Raw genomic sequence first — 19,592 nt, 5'->3', positions numbered from 1 at the left:
CAGCCTCGACTGGCCTGCCTTACGGTCCGTGTTCCGAGGGCCCTCAGCTTGCGGACGCAGAACTGAGGTCCACACGAGTGTGCTGAGAGAATGCTGTGAGTGAGATGGAAGCGTGAAATCACCCACGCACTGATTGGATGCTAACAGCACTCAAGTGTTTCAACTTGGTGTTGGGGTCTGGCCTGATTTCATGAAGACGGGGACCCCCCTCCCCCATACCCCATAGGCAGTGGAACCAAAGTAAAAACATATGTTTTGGAAATTGGTGAAATAAAACTTGCTTACTTCATCCAGAAGAGCCCTTTCTTTCTGAAATAGAGAGAAAAGTGATGAGTTAACATGAGGGTGAATTTTTTCACAGTGCCGTGTCTGTTTCTTGACCCCACCCTTCCCCCATCCCCACCAAGGTGCCGGCCTCCCTGACTCCCTGGGAGCCAGACACGCCTGCAACAGCAAGGGCAAAGTGGGCGGCCGTGGTCAGGATGGCAAATCACTGCGGAAAACGCGGCCTGGTGGGGGCGTCTGCCATGAAGTGACTCACGGGGACCTGCTGTGATGGGGCTCTCTGAGGCTCTGGACGAGGGAGCCCCCGCAGTTAGAGCCGCCCTAGCACAGGCTGCCCTCTCTGGAGGACACGCTAACCCTAACCCATGCAGGCTCTGGGTCCCTGGTTTCCGAGCCTCAGCAGTCTTCAGAATCTCGGGGGCAAATGTCTCAGGTGCGGCCATGGTCCTGTGGTTTGCAGCATGTCCTTATTCAGAGAAGATACACACGGAAGCCTCATAACGTCTAAAACTTACTTGCAAATGACTCTAGGAAAAAAACAGCATGTGTGGAAAATAATTATGACTAAATGTTAACTCTTGTTGAATTGAGGTGGCGGGCAAGAAGCAGTACATCACTGAATACACTGACTTCTTTCAACTTGCTGTGTCTTTACACTTCCATAATAACAGTTGGGAAGAAATGACGATAAGCCTCCACTGGCCACTTTCTGGAGCTAAGAGTTTATAATGTTCAGGCAAGAGGAGAACTCTGGTTTTGCTTGTCTGGCTGGGGGAATGGGGGCTGAGCCGCGTTTCATAAACTGGGGGGCTCCTGTAGGGCGCTCCACCGTCAAGAGAGCCCCTGCCCTCTCTGCGGGCCTCGTGGGGGCTGAGGAGAAGCCGCCCCCCAGGGCTCCGGTCCGCAGTCCGGGCTGCCCCCGCTCATGGGCACCAGCGCGGGCCCACGGCCCCTTGGCCCGGCCGCCTCCTCCCCTCCAGAGCAGCCTCTCCCTGCCCCTAACAAGATGCAGTCCCAGGAGCCCCGGGGAAGGTCAGGAACACACCTGGGGGAGAGGATGTGCCTGGAGCCAGGGTCCCTGGGACCCAGGGACCCAGCCCGCCACTGCGCGAGTCCTCCAGGGGGTGACAGAGCCTCCAGACCTGCCGCTGCCCCCCCAGCCCCCACGTGCCTCCAGGCACGCCTCCCTCCCGCCCCTCCACGCCTACACTCGGCCTCCCGCCAGCGGACGGACCCAGGCAGGGACCCAGGAGGTGTCGGCGCGAGCAGGTGGAGCAGGGGCCCGGCCGCTCACCTGGTGCTGGCAGCCCCTCCACCTGCGCTGCAGGACCCTGGCGGCCGCGTCTCTCCTCCCCTCTGGGCAGGTGGAGGGGGGCCGGGAGGAGCCCCCCTGGCTCTTGTCCGGCTCAGCGTCCGGCTGGGAGGGGCTGGCAGTGGGGCTGGGAGGCTGGGGCTCTTCCCGGGTCTGCAGGAAATTCAAGGTGAGAAGGATGAGCTCTGGGGGGGCGGGGTGGGCAGAGAAGATGCCCATCGGGTGGGCGGCGGCAGGCTATGAGAACACCGGAGACGCTTGTCAGACCAGACTCTCTAATTTAGAGGGGAAACTGTGTCCACGCTGCTCAGCGGGCCAGATGACAGAAAGTCTGCAGAAACCACATCTCCACTAGTGTACAAGGTGAACCCGGCCTACGTGAGCCCTGTAAACCGGTGGGAGCGTCTCCCGTGAGGACGGGAGGCGGCTGGTCCCGTGGTATCACCCGGGCGACCGAACGCCCTGTCCAGGCTCAGCGCATCTGCCTCTTGGGGGGTCCTTTTACAGTCTTCCTTCTAGGGTAGTACTAGATTACGTAGGTCGGACTTTTGAGATAAAAGGCAAGATCCCTAGCTTGGTTCTTAAGGTGGAAAGAATCAAGAACTACTATCATGATCATAAAAATCGCACTTATTTCTACTATTTTAGGGTCCACATTTATCATCTACAGGGACACCTCTCCGTAAACAGAAAAAACATTTAGACTTTCTCACGGGAAGACCACAGGCTCTGTGCAAACACGGGCTTCTCAGTGGAGAAGTCCGTGGGGAGAGACGATACAGTAAGTGGTGGGATGAACTGACCGTCGGTTAGTCCAGAAGCCCAGGACTCAATGCGCACCATTCACAGAAACCAGCAGTGATGGTAAGACTGGATTGTCACCGCTGGCTTCGGGAGAAACCGCGGGTGTGGGAACAAGTGGAACCCCGGCGTGTCAGCTCAGGGTCCCGCCGCTCCCCGTGCCGGGCAGGAGGTGAAAACACAGGCGGCCTTACCTCGGGCGCCACCGCCACGGCCTCATCTTCCTCTTCCTTCTTACTTCCTTCCAGTTCCCGAAACTTCCTGGTCAGCGCTTGAAGCTCCTCTCTAAGGAGAGAAGGGAGAGGACCTCGTGCCTGCCGTGACAGCGTCTGCGTGTGACGGCGGGGGGCGCACCGATCCACGTGGGCGCCCGGCCAGCACCCGATGCCCTGGGGACCACGCGGGAGATCCCCGGGCCCCACGGCTGCACACGGGAGGGGCTGAGGTGACCGACGACCAGGTGATAAACAGCGTGAACAGAGGGAGACACAACTCACATCCTGGCCACAGATCTCAAAGGTAAGGTAAACACAGTTCTTCACCACGCACCCGCCCACTCTGATTCAATTCTAGGCTTCTGACAAAATCTAGTCACGTTTATTCTGAAAATAATATTTTTTTGTTCCTTTCAGTAATCTGCGTCTTACTAATTATTCTGAGCACCAAACATTTCTGCTTGGATTTCTAATCTACGTTTGGGGGCCTCTGTTACTGAGATAAACTCACTTCTTTAAAGTGCGCAGTTAAGTGGATTTTCAGTCACGATGTGCAAACGTCATCACTGACTAATTCCAGGACATTTCTGGCCCCTAGAAAGGAGCCCTTTAACCTGCCTGCTACTCCCCCACCCCCCAATCCGACCCCCCAGCAACCAGCATCCACTGTCTTCTCGAAGAATCTGCCCACTCTGGGTATTTCCGAATCAGTCTGTCTGAAAGCAACTCCGCCTGCCTCTTTCGCGGGCATGACGTTTTTCAGGCTGGCCCATGTTACAGCCGGGGTCGGGCCTCATTCCTCTCTAAGGATGTACTTCAGTGTTTCAATCTGATGGACAGTTGCCTTGTTTCCACTTTTTGTCTCCTGAGTCTTATCCTGACCAGGGTGTGGAATCCGGGCATGTTCTGAGGCTGCCCAGGAGGATGTGCTGGAGGAGGGGGGTCATGATGCCCAAGAGCCAACACCGGCCTGACCGTGAGGGGCCTCTCCCTGGAGGCAGCAGCAAGGCCATGAAAGACGGCAGGAGAGCCGTGTGACCAGGCTGCAGCGTCCCGAGAGCCGCTCTGGGCCGGGGGCAGTGGGGCGGAGCGGGGGCGTGCCTCGGGGGCAGGCGGGGACGGCCTGGCACCCGTGGCTTCCTGACCCTCGCCCGCTCACCTCAACACCTTCTCTCTCTCTCTTCTCTCCCTCTCTCCCTCCTTCACGCTTTCCAGCTCCTGCTCCAGCTCAGCCTTCGTCTGCAGCAGCTGCTTCACCTCCAAACTGAACGAGGAACCAGAGACATCTCAGCGTCATCGAAACAGAGGTTCACAGAGACGGGGTCATCGGAGCAGGGGGAGCGCTCAGGAAAACCAGCGGGTCCAGCCTCCTCACTTCTGCGGAGACGAGGATGCAGACAGGCCCTTCCGTGTGAGGAGCAGCCCGGGCCACCTCCGCTCAGCGCTTTAGCCAGCACCCGCCTGTGCCAGCGGCGGTCGGGAGCAGGGCGGCCGGACGAGGCGCAAGCCCTGCTCTCGCGGGCGGGCATCACCGACCCGGGGACAGGCCTCAACCAGCGGTCACACTGTTCGGTGACCAACCTGCACTGAGACGAGGGCTCCCGGGACTGGCAGTGGACTCGACGGAGGTGCAGCCTGAGCCAGGGACGGGGGTCCCCCGGCATTTCCCCCCAAGCTCTCACGTGCCCCACAGGTGACACGTGGCCAAGAACGTGGCTTCAAAATATTCCACTGCTCACTGAGGTGGTGACCTCACACGGATGAGATACACGCATGGGTCACATCGTAAGGGCCCAGTGAGTAGAAGCTACTATCATGTCATGCGATGGCTGAGATCATCAGAGATGCTCTTCACTGTGCAAAAGAAAGTGAAAGTTGCTCAGTCGTGCCGGACTCTTTGCGACCCCGTGGACTATAAGGTCCATAGAATTCTCCAGGCCAGAGTACTGGAGTGGGTAGCTGTTCCCTTCTCCAGGGGATCTTCCCAACCCAGGGATCGAACCCAGATCTCCTGCATTGCAGGAGGATTCTTTACCAGCTGAGCCACAAGCAAAATGGCTCCTAATGTTTATAAAGAACCTAGCGCATGGATGCACTGTTAGACTTCCGCTGCAGGTGAAATGATTTGCCTTCTGCTGTGAACCGAAGACCTAAACGTGCACATGAATTGGGTGTGGGGCGGGTCTCAGTAGACAAAGCCGGGTTCAGGAGATCTGGGCGGGGCCCAAGGGTCCCCACCTTTAAGCGGCCCTGTGTGACGCTGGCTCCCCGGCCGCCGTGCTCTGAGCAGCAGGGCCTGAGAAACAGCACCTCAGAACTGCAGCCGGAGAAGCCACAGGGGAACAGGAGGAGACAGGCGTGTCTTCCGTGGGTTACAGACCCAGACGCGAGAGAGCAAAGAGGAAATAAGCCTGACCTCGAGGCTCCACCATCCACACGCTCACAGTTGCTCTGACAACTCCGGAATCCTCAGCACCAGGGTCTTTTCTGATGCATGGATTAGATGTCATGAACAGAGCACGGAATCTTTAAACCCCTGTGTATGAGCTCTGACGGAGGGTCGACATTTTACACAGACCAATCAAAGTAAGTTCTTCTCTAAGAAAGAATTTGGAAAGCCCTCCGGAATTTTGTGTAAAATTTCAATGGCACTGCCCACGTGTTTGATGATATAATAGGCCAGTGAGTGTCTCCTTGTACCACCGAAGCTGTCCTCGCCTCATGGGTAAACCGTCAGAAGTTTAATAACCACGTACAAAGGCCTGTGTGACGGCCGCTACGCGCTGAGCCTCCCCAGACCCAGGAGCAGCTCCGCTGCAGCGACTGCACGTGTCAGGGGCGCGGCCCCCCCCGGCCCCCCACGTCCCCCAGGAGGTGCGGCACCCCCCCCCCGGGAGCGGGCCACCTACTCTCTCTCCTGCAGCTGGCTGTGCAGGGCGGCCCGCTCGCCCGTCAGGCTCTGCACCGCTCCACGCAGACGCTCGCTCTCCTGCAGGTGCACCGTGGGGCTGGACGCCGAGGGGGTCAGGGAGGCCGACCTCACCCCCTCTGAAGCCTGGGGCTTGGCGCTTTCCATCGAACTGAGTTTCTGGAGGTGACACAGGCATCTGTTAGATGTTATTTCTGATTTTTACTTTCCTAGAAAAGAGACAACGGCCAGAGAGAACCTCCTCCCAGCGAGGGGGTGGGAAAAGCTCTGCATGTGACCCGAGAAGCCTGGGACGCTGCCTGGGGACAGGGCAGCTCCGGAGTCCTGGGGGCGACGGCAGGGGGTGGCCCCCCCACCCCGTCCCTCTCCCCCTCCGGAGTGGGAAGCGAGCAGACCCAGCCGGCTCGGGGCGGGCGCTGTAGCAGCTGGAGAAGGTGAGCCCCGTCTGCCCCTCCCTGCGCTCACTCAACCGCTGTCCCCGGGATGTCTGCAAGGTTCTGTCCCAGGCTATTGCCTGGGAACTGCTGCAGCGTGCTGTGTGACCATGCCTTACTGTCTGTGACACAGGCGCCTCATCTAGACCCTAAGAGTCTCCTCTGGCCAGCTCGTCCCGTGCGCGGCCGTCCCTGGGCACAGACATGCCCAGACGTCCCCCGCTATGTCCCGGGAGCGAGGCTCCTTCCGCCCGCTTCCTGGGAGCTGCCCCCTCGTACAGGCAGAGCCGGGCAGGTAGGGGCCCACCACTCACTTTCTCCAGCTCTGCGATCCGCCGGACCAGCCGGGGCTTGCTCCAGTCCGCGTAGCCTGCTGGGACAACGGGATTTGAGGGACACACCTCCACAGCTGTTGGACGGGCCCCTTCGGCTGGGACCTCCTGGCTGGGGCACGGCCAGACAGCTCCCCTCCAGGGGGCACCCTAGTCCGGGACCCCTGGTGCCCGCGCGGCTCCGCGGTGACGGCTGATCCTTTCAGCTCCCCTGCGCAACCTCTCCTGACTCCCCCACCCGCCGGGACGGCCCTGCTCCGGCTCACCAGCGGGCCCACGGCCGATCCTAAGCCCACCTGGGCCCTCGTCCTCCGGGGCCCCTCCACCCGGCTCTTCGGGCGCTCGGTGCCCACTACCCACCCAGAGGCTCCGCTCCCCCTGCCCCTGCTGGCGGGCTGGGCATCTGTCCCCTGACCTGGTAAGTCCCGGGTTCGATTCTCCCTCCGGGGCCCCGCCCTGACTCACCCATGTGCCTGACCCCCACTGGGCCCTCGACCACAGCTGCAGCCTCCCCCCGTGTGCCCCTCTGTCCTGCTCAGACCAAGGCCATGACCCTGACCCCCCTCGGCCTGCACAGGCTGCAGCCAGTCCTCACGCGCACGTGGAACGCGGCCACCTCACGCCACCGCGGGGCCCCCGGGCCAGGCCCCCAGCAGCCCCAAGAGGACCCTGTGGACTGCTGTCCTCGCGGCCCCCTTTCCTGCGTGGCCTCTACTCAGCACAGGAGCGGGGGGTCCTCTCCCAGGACGGGCCCAGCCTCTCCCACGGCCTCCACCCCGCACCCGGGCCGCCTCCCGTGTGCCCCGCCCCCGGGGCCCGGCAGGCACCTGTGATCTTGGAGGTGGTGGGGGAGTTGCTGAGCACGCGGTCCAGGTCTTCCTTCAGGCTCTGGTTCTCCTCCATGAGCTCCTGGACGCTCCGGGACAAGCTCAGCAGGGCACTGCCCATTTTCTTCTGCCTTTTAAGGCCCACTTTCTTCTCCACCGGAGGCCTAGGAGCAACCAGACCCAGCGGGTAAGGCTTGGGTCCTGAGCTGGCCTAACACACATCCCGAGTGAGGGGCAGGCGCTCGGCGGCCTGGGCGCTTAGGGTGTCCTGGGCACGATGTGCACAGTTCGCGGCGAAGGCTGACTGCGAACCCCAGGCCGGCGGACTGTCACCCCGGACAGACGTCCACTCTTCTCACGGGCACGCCCGTGTAACACAGGACCGCGTCCAACCGTCAGCGACAGACGGAGCAGCGTCCCCAGAAGGGCCGTGGAGGGTCCCCGTCCCTCCTGCTCGTCAGGCCTGTCCTTGGACAGCTGTTCCGATCGCGCCTCCTCCTCCGCAAAGTCCAAAGCACGGTCGATGCCGGGTGGTTACAGACTCCTCGTTTGCGAAGTCGTCTGCTCACTAAATTGTCTCTGTGAGCCCCGGGCCAACGCCTGTGGTGTCTTGTGGTCCCCCGTGGCCACCCAGGATGGAAAGGGGGAGGCTCTGCATCTCGCCCACTCCCGGCGGCGGGACAGGCGCAGCCGGCGTCTGCTCTCAGCGGGGTGGACCACAAGCTCTTCCACGTTTCGGGGCCGACTTCACCACTTTCCCCAGCCCCCCGCAGCGGAGTCTGTTGTCGGGAGGAGCTGAGACGCAGCTCCGGGAGGGACCCCGTGTGTCAGGGGTCCCTCAGGCTCGAGCCGAGGTGGGTTGAGGGCTCAGGGCTCGTGAGCTAGGAGCAGGCACTAGGTGAGGCGCCTTTAGACAGAAACACGGGGAGGCGGGCTGTGTGCTGGCCGGCTGATGGGAAAGCTGACCAGAGGTGTCGGGATGGAGCCCGTGCTTCCCCAGGGGTGGCGGGCCGTCACTCGCCAGTTCAGACCCGAGGGCACGTTACAGAACATAATGCCTGTAAGTCCTCTGGCCCCCTCTCCTGCCTCCCTTTAAGCTACTGGGGGACGGAAAAGGGAAGACCGAGCCCGCACATTGTGAAGGCTTCACTGTTGTGGCTGTTGTTTAGTCGCTCCGTCGCGTCTGACTCTTTGCGACCCGGTGGACTGTAGCCCGCCAGGCTCCTCTGTCCAAGGGATTCTCCAGGTGAGAATACTGGAGTGGGTTGCCATGCCCTCCTCCAGGGGATCTTCCCGACCCAGGGATTGAACCCACATCTCCTGCACTGGCAGGCGGTTCTCTACCACTGAGCCACCTGGAAGCCCAGAAGGTCAGTAACTGTCAGTGATTCACGGCGGAGGCCGGTGACATGACTGAATCTGTGACAAGGGACCCCTCCTTCCCTGACCTGCTGAGAGCCTGACATCATCGGGGACAGGACAGGGGAAGACGTATGTGGTGAGGAAACGCCCCGTCTCTCCCAGCAAACATACTTGGCAAGACGAACCTGTACTCGGTCCTAAATATCTTCCTAAAAGGAAGATCTGCTTTGAGAAAGTGTTTTCTGCTTCTAAGCTGGAAGCTGTGAGGCAGGACCACCAGTGGAAGCCCAGAGCACTGACCACGCTGCCAGGGGTCAGAGGTGGCACTGTGAGGGGGCATCCGGACACCCACGGGGAGGGAACCGCGCGCTCGCAGCTCGAGCGGCAGCTAGAAGCCCCAGGCCCGGGCGGGGTCCGCGCCCCCCAGGAGCGCCCCTACTCTGCCAGCCGCTGAGCACGCAGACAGCGCACAGAGCCCGGCTCCCAGGCAGACACACAGACAGACAGAGGGTCGCACCTCTTCCCTGTTGTCTCGGAGCTTGCGAGGAGACCATGGAGACGGTGAATCTGCAAACACCAAGTTAAAACGCAGTTAACACCAACCGAGCGCCAAGGAGACTGTCCTCTGGAAAAGTGAGTCTCCCTGTCGGCCCGGCGGCGGGAAGTTAGCACTAAGTTGCTGATTCGTGTTCCGGTCAAGGCGAACTAGAAGGGGAGGGTCCCACACTGCAGCCGGGCCATCGCCCAGCTCGGCCACTGCCCGCGCCCCCCAGCCCTGAGCCCAGCCCCTGCCCGGGCAGGGGGACACGCACCTCCTCGTAGTACGTCTCCATGGCGATCCGCATCTCCTCCAGACTTGTGGTCTTCACGTCAGTCTGCAGTTTGCTGAGAACCCAAGGTCAGAGTTAATGTGGCAGTGTCATCGTTGCTGGGCAGTGCCCGACGAGGGGAAGGGAAAGCCGCTCTGTCCTGTCCGACTCTGCGACCCCACGGACTATACAGACCATGGGATTCTCCGGGCCAGAGTACTGGAGGGGGCCTTTCCCTTCTCCAGGGGATCCTCCCAGCCCAGGTCCCCCACCTTGTAGACAGACTCTTTACCAGCTGAGACACCCCAGGAGCCCAAGAATACTGGAGTGGGTAGCCGATCCCTTCTCCAGTGGATCTTCCCGACCCAGGGATCGAACCGGAGTCTCCTGCATTGCAGATGGATTCTGTACCAGCTGAGCCACCGGGGAAGTCTGAGGGGCCTTCAGCTGGTGGGTGGCTTGCACAAGACCCACCAGAGGACTGTCACACCCACAGGCCCTTCCAGTTGGACCAGCCACCCTCCAGGGTGAGGTAAAAGGCCTCCCTCTGGGGGATATTCTTTGCTAATAAGACCCTGTCTTTAAAAACTGGAGTAATTGTGAAGAAAGGCCTCAGGGTTAGAAAGGACAAGTGGTCTTTGGGGAAGGTGGGGGAATGATTATTTTTTAAAGGAAAGAGAACCATTTTTTTTTTTCTCCTTGTACTGTCCATATAACTCTCCTCATTCTCAACACTTAACAGACTCCAGAAAAAAGGCTCTACAGAGAAATGAAGATAAAGTTACTAATACAGTTTAGGACTCTGAAACAGAATAAATCAGCAAATAATAAAGTCTTTTTAAAGCTGATGAGTCCAGCGAGAAACAAAGGAAGACGGGATCTATTGTATAAAGAGGATATTCGGGGCAACAAAAAGTGAAAACTCAGGTTTCCTTAAATAAACTCACACACACCAGGAAAGCCTCCCCTCTGGGATAAAAGAGCAGGAAAGAAATCTGCAGCTGCTCTGAAAACAGCACAGGGCCGTGCGTGATGTGAGAGGCAGCCTGGGGAGGTGTCCAGGCAGTAAGAGCTTGTCTCTAGTCCATGAAGTCAACACTGGAGATAAGACGAGATCACAGGAGGTGGAGAGAAGGCGCGTCTTCAAAGAAACGGGAGCGAGAAGAGAGGGGAGGAGAACACTGCTCCTCCGTGGCGTCTGGAAGAGGCCACTGCTCAAGCTTTGGTGACAAGCGAGGCCGGGACGTGGGCGCGGGAGGGGCGGGACAGCAGGCGCGGGTGCCGGGCTGGGAGCAGGACGGGTGCGCGTGCGCCCAGCTGGCCCCCCGGGCAGGGCCCCCGGCCCCCAGGCCCCGTACTTGATCATGTTGTCCTTCTCCTTGCACCGCTGCTCCAGCTTGAGGACCCTCTGCTTCAGCCCGTTGATCACCTGCCGGGGGACCACGACAGTCAAGCTGACCGACGGGGGACCACACCCTGGCCTCCGGGGCCACGGCCTCCCCCACCCCGCCGTGCCCGGCCTGGGGCGGGGTGCCCTGCCCACTCCCTGGGAGTGTTTGCACAGCCTCCCGCCAGGGCGCGTTCCTGCCGAGCTGTACCCCCCATTCGATCGCCGGCGTCTCTTCTAGACTCCAAGCAGGGGGGCAGGGGGGCGGGGGCCAGGTGCTCCCTTCCACAGAGGGTGCCACCCTCGGGAGGAGGGACGGGACACCGCACCGCCTCAGGCACCAGGCACGGAAGCCCCAAGCCCAGCAGCCCAGGGCAGCCCCACCCCCAGCATGTGCCCCCGGGCAGCTTGACTGGGGTCCTGGGGAGGCCTCTCCGCCTCAGCGCTTCCTGCTCTCTGCTCACACGGCGCTTTGGGAGATGACACCCTGCGTCCCCGAAAGGACGTGTCTTTCTTTTTGAAGAGTCAAACACGTTTCAACTGGGTTTTAAGGTGACTTTTAGTTACACTACCGATACACGGGCACATTTACCCTTTGAGCTTACCCCTGTCAACTATCGTCACCAGCATAAGGCGTACTCACTCTCCAGACCTCATTACGCACATGCGCACGCGTATGCACACCTACTGCAATGGCGGTGTTTCGCTGTTGTTTACATAAATGGTAACCCCACGCATACCATTCTGCAAACTGCTTCTCACTTTACAAACCGTCGTGGAGACCTAACCCCACTTGTTCCTACAGATCTGCATTATTCCTCCAAGGTATGAACGTACAGCGTAGTTACCTGTTCTACTGATGGACACTGAGTTCGTAACCCACTATCGCTTTCACAGAAACCCCAGCCAGCCCTCCTCGTGCACGCGGGAAGGTGTTTCTGGGGGGCAGACGGTTCAAGCAGAAACGTTCAGTCACAGCCACTTTGAAGGGTGATTTGGCAAAGGGCAGCAGAACGAAAGTGGCACATATCTATGATCTAGAATTTCTACTTTTAATCAACTTTAATTAAAAAAGGAAAAAAAAAACCCCAGAATTATCTGGCGGTCCAGTGGTGAGGACGTGGTGCTTCCACTGCAGGGGACACAGGTTCAGTCTCTGGTCAGGGAACTAACATCCCACAGGCCTCAAGGTGCAGTGAAAAAAAAAGAAATTCTGAGGATCAAAGCAGCGGGATGCTAATTTGAATGGCTCCTCCTCCATCTCCCTCCCAAACTGGGCAGCTGGAAATATCTGTGTGCAAACAGCCTTTTGTACTGGATTTTTTTTCTCAAGACATAATCCTAAAGAGAGCATCATTAGGACGTCCCTGACAGTCTGGTGGTTAGGACTCTGTGCTCCCAATGCAGGGGGCACCGGTTCGATCCCTGGTTGGGGCACTAAGACCCCGCATGCTGCCCGTCACGGCCACAAGCATCACTAGACAAGTGGTGAGTGCGGTGTCACAAACGGTGGCCGGCACGATCACACCACCCCAGCCGTCAAAGCCTATGGTCGCTCACCGCGAACCCAGTTTGGGACAAATCTCTTAACCCCAGTTTCCTGGTTTTAAACCTGGGGACTGAAGTCCCGACTGCAAAAAGATCAGCGAGATTCTCTACACCGGCAAACTGTACAGTGTTTGATGAGTCGCCGGCATGCATGTGAGCATTTCCTCTGCGCTGTCCCAGGCAGACAGCCAGGAGCATCGTCTGTTCACTGCACGATGCTTCCTTTCTTTAGACACGGGTGTAGATTCTTTGCATCTTCTGGATAAAAACTGTTTTACTGATCAGTCATGCCCCCCCCCCCCATTATACGGATCCATTTTCAATTGTAGTCGTATGGGTTTTCACTATAAAATTTAAGTTTATGTTATCAAACCCATTAATTGCATCATGACTGTGATTTTCTGTTCAAGAATCTCAGAAGTGAATTGCATCTCAGATTTTTTTTAAACGTTCTTCCTTGACTCATGTGAAGTTTACTGTGACTCATCTTTCTCTGACTGTGTGTTTATTCCCACAGCATTAATCATGTAATGGCTCCATTTTCCATAATTCTGTTTTGTCCAGTGGGTTACGTATTGTCACACAATGAACAAGAAGGGTCTGCACGTGCTTTAAGGCCCTAACTCTGCTCCTGCTTTGATTCCTTCTTAAATCAGCATCGTGGGTTGGGCCCGAGGTGTCCTCTGAGGTGTGGCGGGGCAAGTCCCCGCCGTGACTGCCTTCTGCTGTGTGTTTTTGCCCTTGCAATCAGCTTGCTCAGCCCGCCTCCTGCTCCCACTAAGAGCCCCCGCGCTGTCGTCGTGTAAGCCCCACCGCTCCACGGAGGAGGGTTTTAGGAAGGCCTTCCGCGTGCCTGTTACTACTTCTGAGTGCCTCAGAGAGAAGGCACGTCTCTAAGGGCTGTTTTGAAGATAAGATTTCAGCGGACAGATGAGCTGCGCTGCTGGAGATTATACTCACCCAGCCAGTATCAGGCCTTTTGTCTGCCAGAGTCCGAACAAAATCCGGGCCCTGTGGTAAGCAGATTGGGAGATGAAGACAAGGTGCGCTGGGCCTCCCCCGCCGGGGATGCCTGCATCTGGCACCGCGTCCGGGGCCCCGCACTTACTCGGGACGCGTCCAGAAGCTGCTCAATCTGCCGGTCCTTTCTGCTGTTTTCCTCTTCGAGGCGCCGGAGCTTCGTTCTCATCAGATCCACATCACTCTTTTGCATGTTTAACGACTGAAGGAAAGAAGGAACACACACACACACACACACACACCGTGCACAGACATCCGGGTGAAACACGCAGATGGAGAGGAGTGTTAAAAGCTGTCTGGCTCCCGAGCAGGGCGCTGTGTGTGCAGAGGGTGAGGACGGTCTGGACGTTACCGTGGACGTTACTGGGGCTGGGGGGCAGACACCCCGTTAGGTGCAGGGCGACCCAGGCAACCAGGAACCCCGCCCCCTAGAATGCCAACAGCGCCCCTGCCGCAGACGAACGCTGCTCCACAAATGACGCGGCCGGTGGCAGCTCTGGGGGCGCCGTGGGAGTGGTCTTCACATCACAAACTGTTACAGGCTAACATCTACTCAAGACTCATCCTCACCTAAGGCTCAGCTGGCCAGAGCGCTGGTGCCCACACGTTTATCTGTGGGTGGATTTCCCACCCATCTGCGGTGAGTTTAGAAGGAAGATTATCAATTTTTCATAAAACTAAGTTTATTCACTTTTTACAACTATCCTGTATTTTGAAATGATGTCCTTCCTATTACGCCAGACACGTGTGGCCCTTTGAGGCAACGCTCACGGGAGGGGACTTCTAACAGCCTCACTTGAGGAAACTTTCTCCTGGTCTGTGGAACCCCATGGCTGGGAAAGTGTCAGGTTAACTCAGCGCATGTGAGCCTCGTCCAAAATGCCTACGGGGTCAGCCAGCACTGGAGCTGACCGGCTTCCAGCACAGCCTGCACCCGAATTAGCCAGTCGTCTCGGAGACGTCCTGTCAAGGGGCTCTGAGCGTCAGAACAGACCCGGCCCGGCCGCTGGAGAGACAGTCGGGCGTCCGCCCACTGCGGGCAGCCGGGAAAGCTAGCCAGCGGCTGCAGCCGGCGAGAGAGATGCCTGGCCCTCGGGGCCCATTTCGTGAATTAGTCAGTTAACGCCCAGTCACTGGGAAAGATGAGAAACCCGATAACAGGAATTCTGCTCCCAGGAATACCCGCCCTGCTCAGCACAGCTAAGACCCCTGCGCTGACGCTCTCTCGTGGGTTACTGCCTCGAACCTTCACAACACCCCATGAAGCTGCACTTACGACCCTCCCCATTTCCAACAGGAAATTGAGACTCGCTTGCCAGAGAAAAACCACCCCATGCCCCTGCCCCCGGGGCAGCGGACTGCTGAAGATAAACCCTCCGCTCGGAAGGGAAGAGGAGGCCTGAGCGCTTGGAATCAGGCAGTGTGATTCCACCCAGGAGGAACCCAAGCAGCGCTTCTGGCCCCAAGAAGGCTCCCCCGAGTGTCGCCGCGAGGACTCAGGGCTCTCAGTAACCTCCCCCGGTGAGGACTCTGCAGCTCCCACAAGAGGGCTGCCGTGTACGGGGACCCTCGCCCGGCGCCCCTCGGACAAGGTGGCTTCCAGGCTTGCGTGTGTTCTGGGCATGCCGGCCGCCAACACCCTGCCTGACCTCGTGACGGACAGGTCCCGGCTTTACTGGCAGTGGGGGGGGGGAGGCGGCAGACTGTGAACAGGTGTCATGGACAGAAAGCGGCCCCACGAGTCTCCGGGCGGCACCAGGAGCCGTGCGGGGCACAGAGACGGCCGAGGCGTAGAGGGGACGAGGACACCGCTCATCTCGGGGCAGTCTGCGCTCCGGGGAGAGGCAGCGTGGGTTATGCAAACGGAGCCGCGGCCCCGGGAGGCAGACGACCTTCATGAACATTCTGGTTCTTCTACTGGTAAACCCTGGATAGACTACGAAGCTCTCTGAGCCTCAAGGCAATCACCTCTCTCATGGGGCGCATGTAGAGACAGAGCCACTGAGAGCAGGCCCGTGAAATGCCATGAATGCCAAAGGAAAACGCAAACGGGAAGTTACTGATCACAATGACAGCCAAAGACTCATCCTCACGCCAGGGCTCGGGGCACAAAAGGCCCTGAGCTGACCTCGTCCCCCGGGGAGACGCAGAGCTCTCTGGCTGACGGCTGTCCAGGCCCCTTCGCCACTGGCGGGTGGCCCTCCGGGAGCCAGCATCTCCCAGCTGCTCAGGCGCCCGGCCAGGGCTTAAACTCGGTGTCCCCCTACAACCCCTGCTCTTCCCATGGGACACACCCCGGCTCAGGTGCCGCCCCTGCCCGCGTTACCAAGGGCTCTCCCCGCTTGACAGCCGCAGAGGACGGGCGGGAACTCTACCTTCTTCAGCTCAATGATCTCGTCATACATGTCCTCCTTCTCTCGGTAGATGAGGGTCCCCGGAACGTAACCTGCAGGGAGACACACAGCCTCTGAAAAGAAGGAACGCTAGACTATACCTTAAGGGAAACCTGGAGGTTAATAAAATTATCCTTTTTTTAAAAAAAAAAAAGAATAAAAAAGAGCAAATATATTTCAACATTTTTAACCTGATCATGGTCTTTCCCCAGAAGTAAGAAAACCCAAACAGGTATTGATCTGGAAAGAAGCAGCAAAAGAAAACTACAAGGAAAAGACTTATTTACACTCAGGATTAAAGGAGAGCTGTTGTTGCTAAGTTGCTAAGTCGTGTCCAGCTCTTTTGCGATCCCAAGGACTGTAGCCCGCCAGGCTCCTCTGTCCATGGGATTCTCCAAGTGAGAATACTGGAGTGGGCTGCCATGCCCTCCTCCAGGGGACCTTCCTGGTCGAACCTGGGCCTCCCGCGCTGGCAGGCAGGCTCTCTACCACTGAGCCGCCAGGGAAGCCCATGTGTTCATCTATAAAAGGGTCAAAGGAGGGAGTCGGAAAGAAGAGCCGTGTCTTGAGACGTGACGCAGCAAACAAACTAACAGTCACAAACACACAGCCGCATCACCGTGCGGATGCTGCGCCCGCCCGGCGTCCGACGCTGCACAGGGCCCGCCGCTCTCTGGTTCAGTGCGGTCCCTAACGGGGACGGGACTCTAAAGCACGTAAGCCTGGAGCGGCAATGCCGGCCGGCAGAGCTGCGGGGACCATCCCAGGCGCCGGGACAAGGCTTCTCGGGGCTTCCCACGGGGCCGACGGGAAGGCAGGGGGTGCTGGGGAGGCGGCGTGTGGACTCGGGCAGGACAGGAGGACAGGAACGTGACACCAGCCCACCCTTCTCTGTGAGATTTGGGCTGTCTGTCATCCCTGCAGCTTTCATTTCTAAGATGGTTTATACAACCCGTTTCGCTACGACTCCAGGGAGGCACGCACCACGGAAGCCGGGGACGACGTCTCCCTCCACAGCAGGACAGCCACCCTCCAGGAGGCAGCAGGGACCTTCAGGGTCACTGTCCTCAGGATGCTCGGCGGACGCCTGCCGGGAGGCCCACCCCTCACTCCGCAGAGCACCCCCAGTCCCCACGCCTGGCCTTGCAGCCGTCCTCAGTCGCGGCCATGTCACCGCGGCGAGCTCACCGTGGCTGGCAGAACGCCTGAGGTTTGACCTCTTCATTCTCAAGGCTTCGGTCACAAAGTCGGGGGCGCTGCTGGGGGGGTGGGTCCAGGCACGCTCCAAGGTGAGGTCTGAAGTCAGGGCTGGGGTCAGACTGCCTGGTTTGAATGTGCACGGTTTTAACGAGACAGGTGTGAGCAGACACAACAGACGGCCCTGCCTCTAGTAACCAGGCTCGGGGGGCTGAAGGAAGCTCACGGGACCCGTGGGGGGTGAGCAATGCTCAGCCACCGGCCCCAAGATCAGCAGAGCCCTCCCTGCGGCGCCTGCCCACTTCCAGGCTGTGCGTGTGCCCAGCACATCCCCTTCCAAGCTGCCGGCGTCGCCTCGAACGGCTCACACGGCTCCCAAAGCTGGGAGGAGCCGCCCTGGCCCACCACTGCCAGCCCCGCTCAGACAGGCCGAGACCCGCAGAGCAGACGTCGTGGCCACACACACGCGGAGTAAAAGCCTCAAGGCGCCGCGTCCTTGAGAAGGTCAGAAACGGTGTCGTTCAGACAAGGCATGTTCAAAGCTCTATGTCGTCAGCACCTGTGACATCCCAGGCGCTGCTCGTGAGCAGGAGGGGTCTATTTCCGAGGGGCGACTGCGTACCTTGCTTGGAGCTTCCCAGACACAGCTTCTGGGGGGTTAAGGACATCCGGCCCCCGAGAGGCATGCTCGCCACGGTCCTCAGAGATCTCCAGGAGGCCACCTTCCTCGGTTTAGAGTGATAAGGTGACTCTAGAAAGACAGCACACGGTTTTAGGGGTACAGAACACCGTGCTCCCCACAACACCTGTGCTTCAGAAAAGACAAAGTATTCACAACCGCCCAGATGAACACATTCTGCCAAAAATAAGAAATACGATTATGTTTATATACTCAATTTGTTTATTAAATTTTATTATAAAGAAGTAACTGGAATTGATTTTAAAATATGAACCTAAAGTTGTACCCATATTACAGTATTTAATTTCCCATTCCCCCCACCCAGGGCATTTTTTATTTTGTCACCAAAACAAAGGAAAGGTTTTAAAATTATATTTTAATCTGGAATTTTGCTTCTTCATGTAAAATATAGATTGTGCAAATTTATGCAAAACCAAGTTGTTCATAAACCATGCTTATATTTTTTAAATACCAAAGCAATTTATATCTATAGAAGGTCCTGAGATTCTAAATCTAATACATTTAGTTTTTAAGATTTCTAAGATTTTTCCATGGCTTCAGAATTAATGGAAAATTCCCCTTTAACATTTAGGATGTGGGAATAAAGACACATTGGGCCCTGAGAGTTTCCATTCACCGGGGACCGCCGTGCTCACTCCCAGGGTATTCGGAAGGCCTTCCATTTATGCAGGTATATTAGAGATTGGAAAAAAACCCCACACACGACATTTCCCTCCTAACTGTATGAGGTTTATCAATAAATAGTGAGAATTCCACAATACGCATGCCCGTGGATAAGACTGCGAAGAAGAGGGACTCAGCTGGTGGAGACCCTGCAGGTGGCCGACGCTGCGGAAGCGGTGATCGGGGAGGGGCCGGGAACCTCGCCTCCTGGGAGCAGGGTGGAGACTGAGAACCTCAGCACGCGGGGAGCCACGAACGCTGTGGATCTGGAGTGGGTAGCTGCCGCCAAGTCGCCAAGTTGTGTCCGACTCTGAGACCACATGGACTGTAGCCTGCCAGGCTTCCCTCTCCTGGAGTTTGCTCAAATTCATGTCCACTGAGTCGGTGATGCTCTCTAACCATCTCATCTTCTGCCACCCCCTTCTCCACCTGCCCTCAACCTTTCCCAGCATCTGGTCTTTGCCCATGAGTCGGCTCTTGGTATCAGATGGCAGGTACTGGGCAGTAGAGACACATTTATGGAGTGAACAGGACAGCCCGGATTCCTGCTGTCATGGCTCGGAAATCAGACAGGCGTACACCTGTTACGGGAGTGTTAGGAGCTTGGGATTGGGGGGGCCGGGGGAGGGGACACAGTGCACCCTGCAGTGAGCGGGGGTCTGGGATCAGCCCTGGTACCTGGACAGGTGTCCAGCGTGGCTGGGGGAGGGCCCGGGGGCTTGGGGGAGGGAGGCAGAGCCTCTGGGGGAAAGCACCTCTCTGGCAGTTTTGATGCTTTGGGGGTTCTGGCCATCCTAAATTATTCGAAACACAACTCTGACATTTATAGGAATCAAGATAAAAAGCAATTTGATTATTAGTATTTTCAACACTTGAAATGCTTGACTTCCAGTAAGTAAGAATAATGAAAGATGATCTCACATTTGCCTTAGGTAGTGATGCCTTCTGGACAAAAGGATTTAAACAAAATAGTCTGAAAGAGAAGGTATAAAACACCAAGGCCCACACTTTCACTTGGCATCAATTCTCGATTTGCTCCACAGGAGGAGAGCCAGAATATTCAAAATCCAAATTGCTAGATGGTTTTTTTAAAATTAATTTTTATTAGCGCATAGCTGCCTTACACTGTTGTGTTGTTTCTGCTGCCAGCAAAGCGAATCAGCTATACTAGTGCTAAGTCACCTTGGGTGAGTCCGACTCTTTACGACCCCAGGGACTGCAGCATGCCAGGCTGCTCTGTCCATGGGATTCTCCAGGCAAGAATCCTGGAGTGAATTTCCACGCTCTCCTCCAGGGATCTTCCCACCCAGGGGTAGAATCCGCCATCTCTCACGTCTCCCGCACTGGCAGGCGGGCCCTTTACCACCAGCGCCGCCTG

General features: G+C 57.8%; 1 protein-coding gene across 11 annotated transcripts in view; it reads right to left on the bottom strand.

Moving 5' to 3' along the window:
- The window catches only part of IQCE (IQ motif containing E), a 40,905-nt gene that overhangs the window by 9,519 nt on the left and 11,794 nt on the right, over positions 1–19,592 (bottom strand). For 4 of the 11 annotated variants that reach the window (XM_043455653.1, XM_043455655.1, XM_043455661.1 and 1 more), the window contains 16 exons: positions 17,474–17,602; positions 16,843–16,977; positions 15,637–15,707; positions 13,350–13,463; positions 13,202–13,252; positions 10,665–10,735; positions 9,310–9,382; positions 9,015–9,064; positions 7,136–7,299; positions 6,291–6,349; positions 5,523–5,701; positions 3,773–3,877; positions 2,593–2,683; positions 1,580–1,750; positions 801–812; positions 286–309 (listed from right to left, as the gene is read on the bottom strand). In XM_043455653.1, the coding sequence (XP_043311588.1) occupies positions 286–309; positions 801–812; positions 1,580–1,750; positions 2,593–2,683; positions 3,773–3,877; positions 5,523–5,701; positions 6,291–6,349; positions 7,136–7,299; positions 9,015–9,064; positions 9,310–9,382; positions 10,665–10,735; positions 13,202–13,252; positions 13,350–13,463; positions 15,637–15,707; positions 16,843–16,977; positions 17,474–17,602 (1,499 nt within the window). Of the gene's footprint in view, positions 1–285; positions 310–800; positions 813–1,579; positions 1,751–2,592; positions 2,684–3,772; positions 3,878–5,522; positions 5,702–6,290; positions 6,350–7,135; positions 7,300–9,014; positions 9,065–9,309; positions 9,383–10,664; positions 10,736–13,201; positions 13,253–13,349; positions 13,464–15,636; positions 15,708–16,842; positions 16,978–17,473; positions 17,603–19,592 lie in introns of those variants that run through there. The other 7 variants (XM_043455654.1, XM_043455658.1, XM_043455664.1 and 4 more) reach the window with 7 other exon arrangements.

This window comes from Cervus canadensis, chromosome 32 (assembly GCF_019320065.1).
Source record: "Cervus canadensis isolate Bull #8, Minnesota chromosome 32, ASM1932006v1, whole genome shotgun sequence".
NCBI lineage: Eukaryota > Metazoa > Chordata > Mammalia > Artiodactyla > Cervidae > Cervus > Cervus canadensis.
This window is presented reverse-complemented; position numbering and strand designations above follow the sequence as displayed.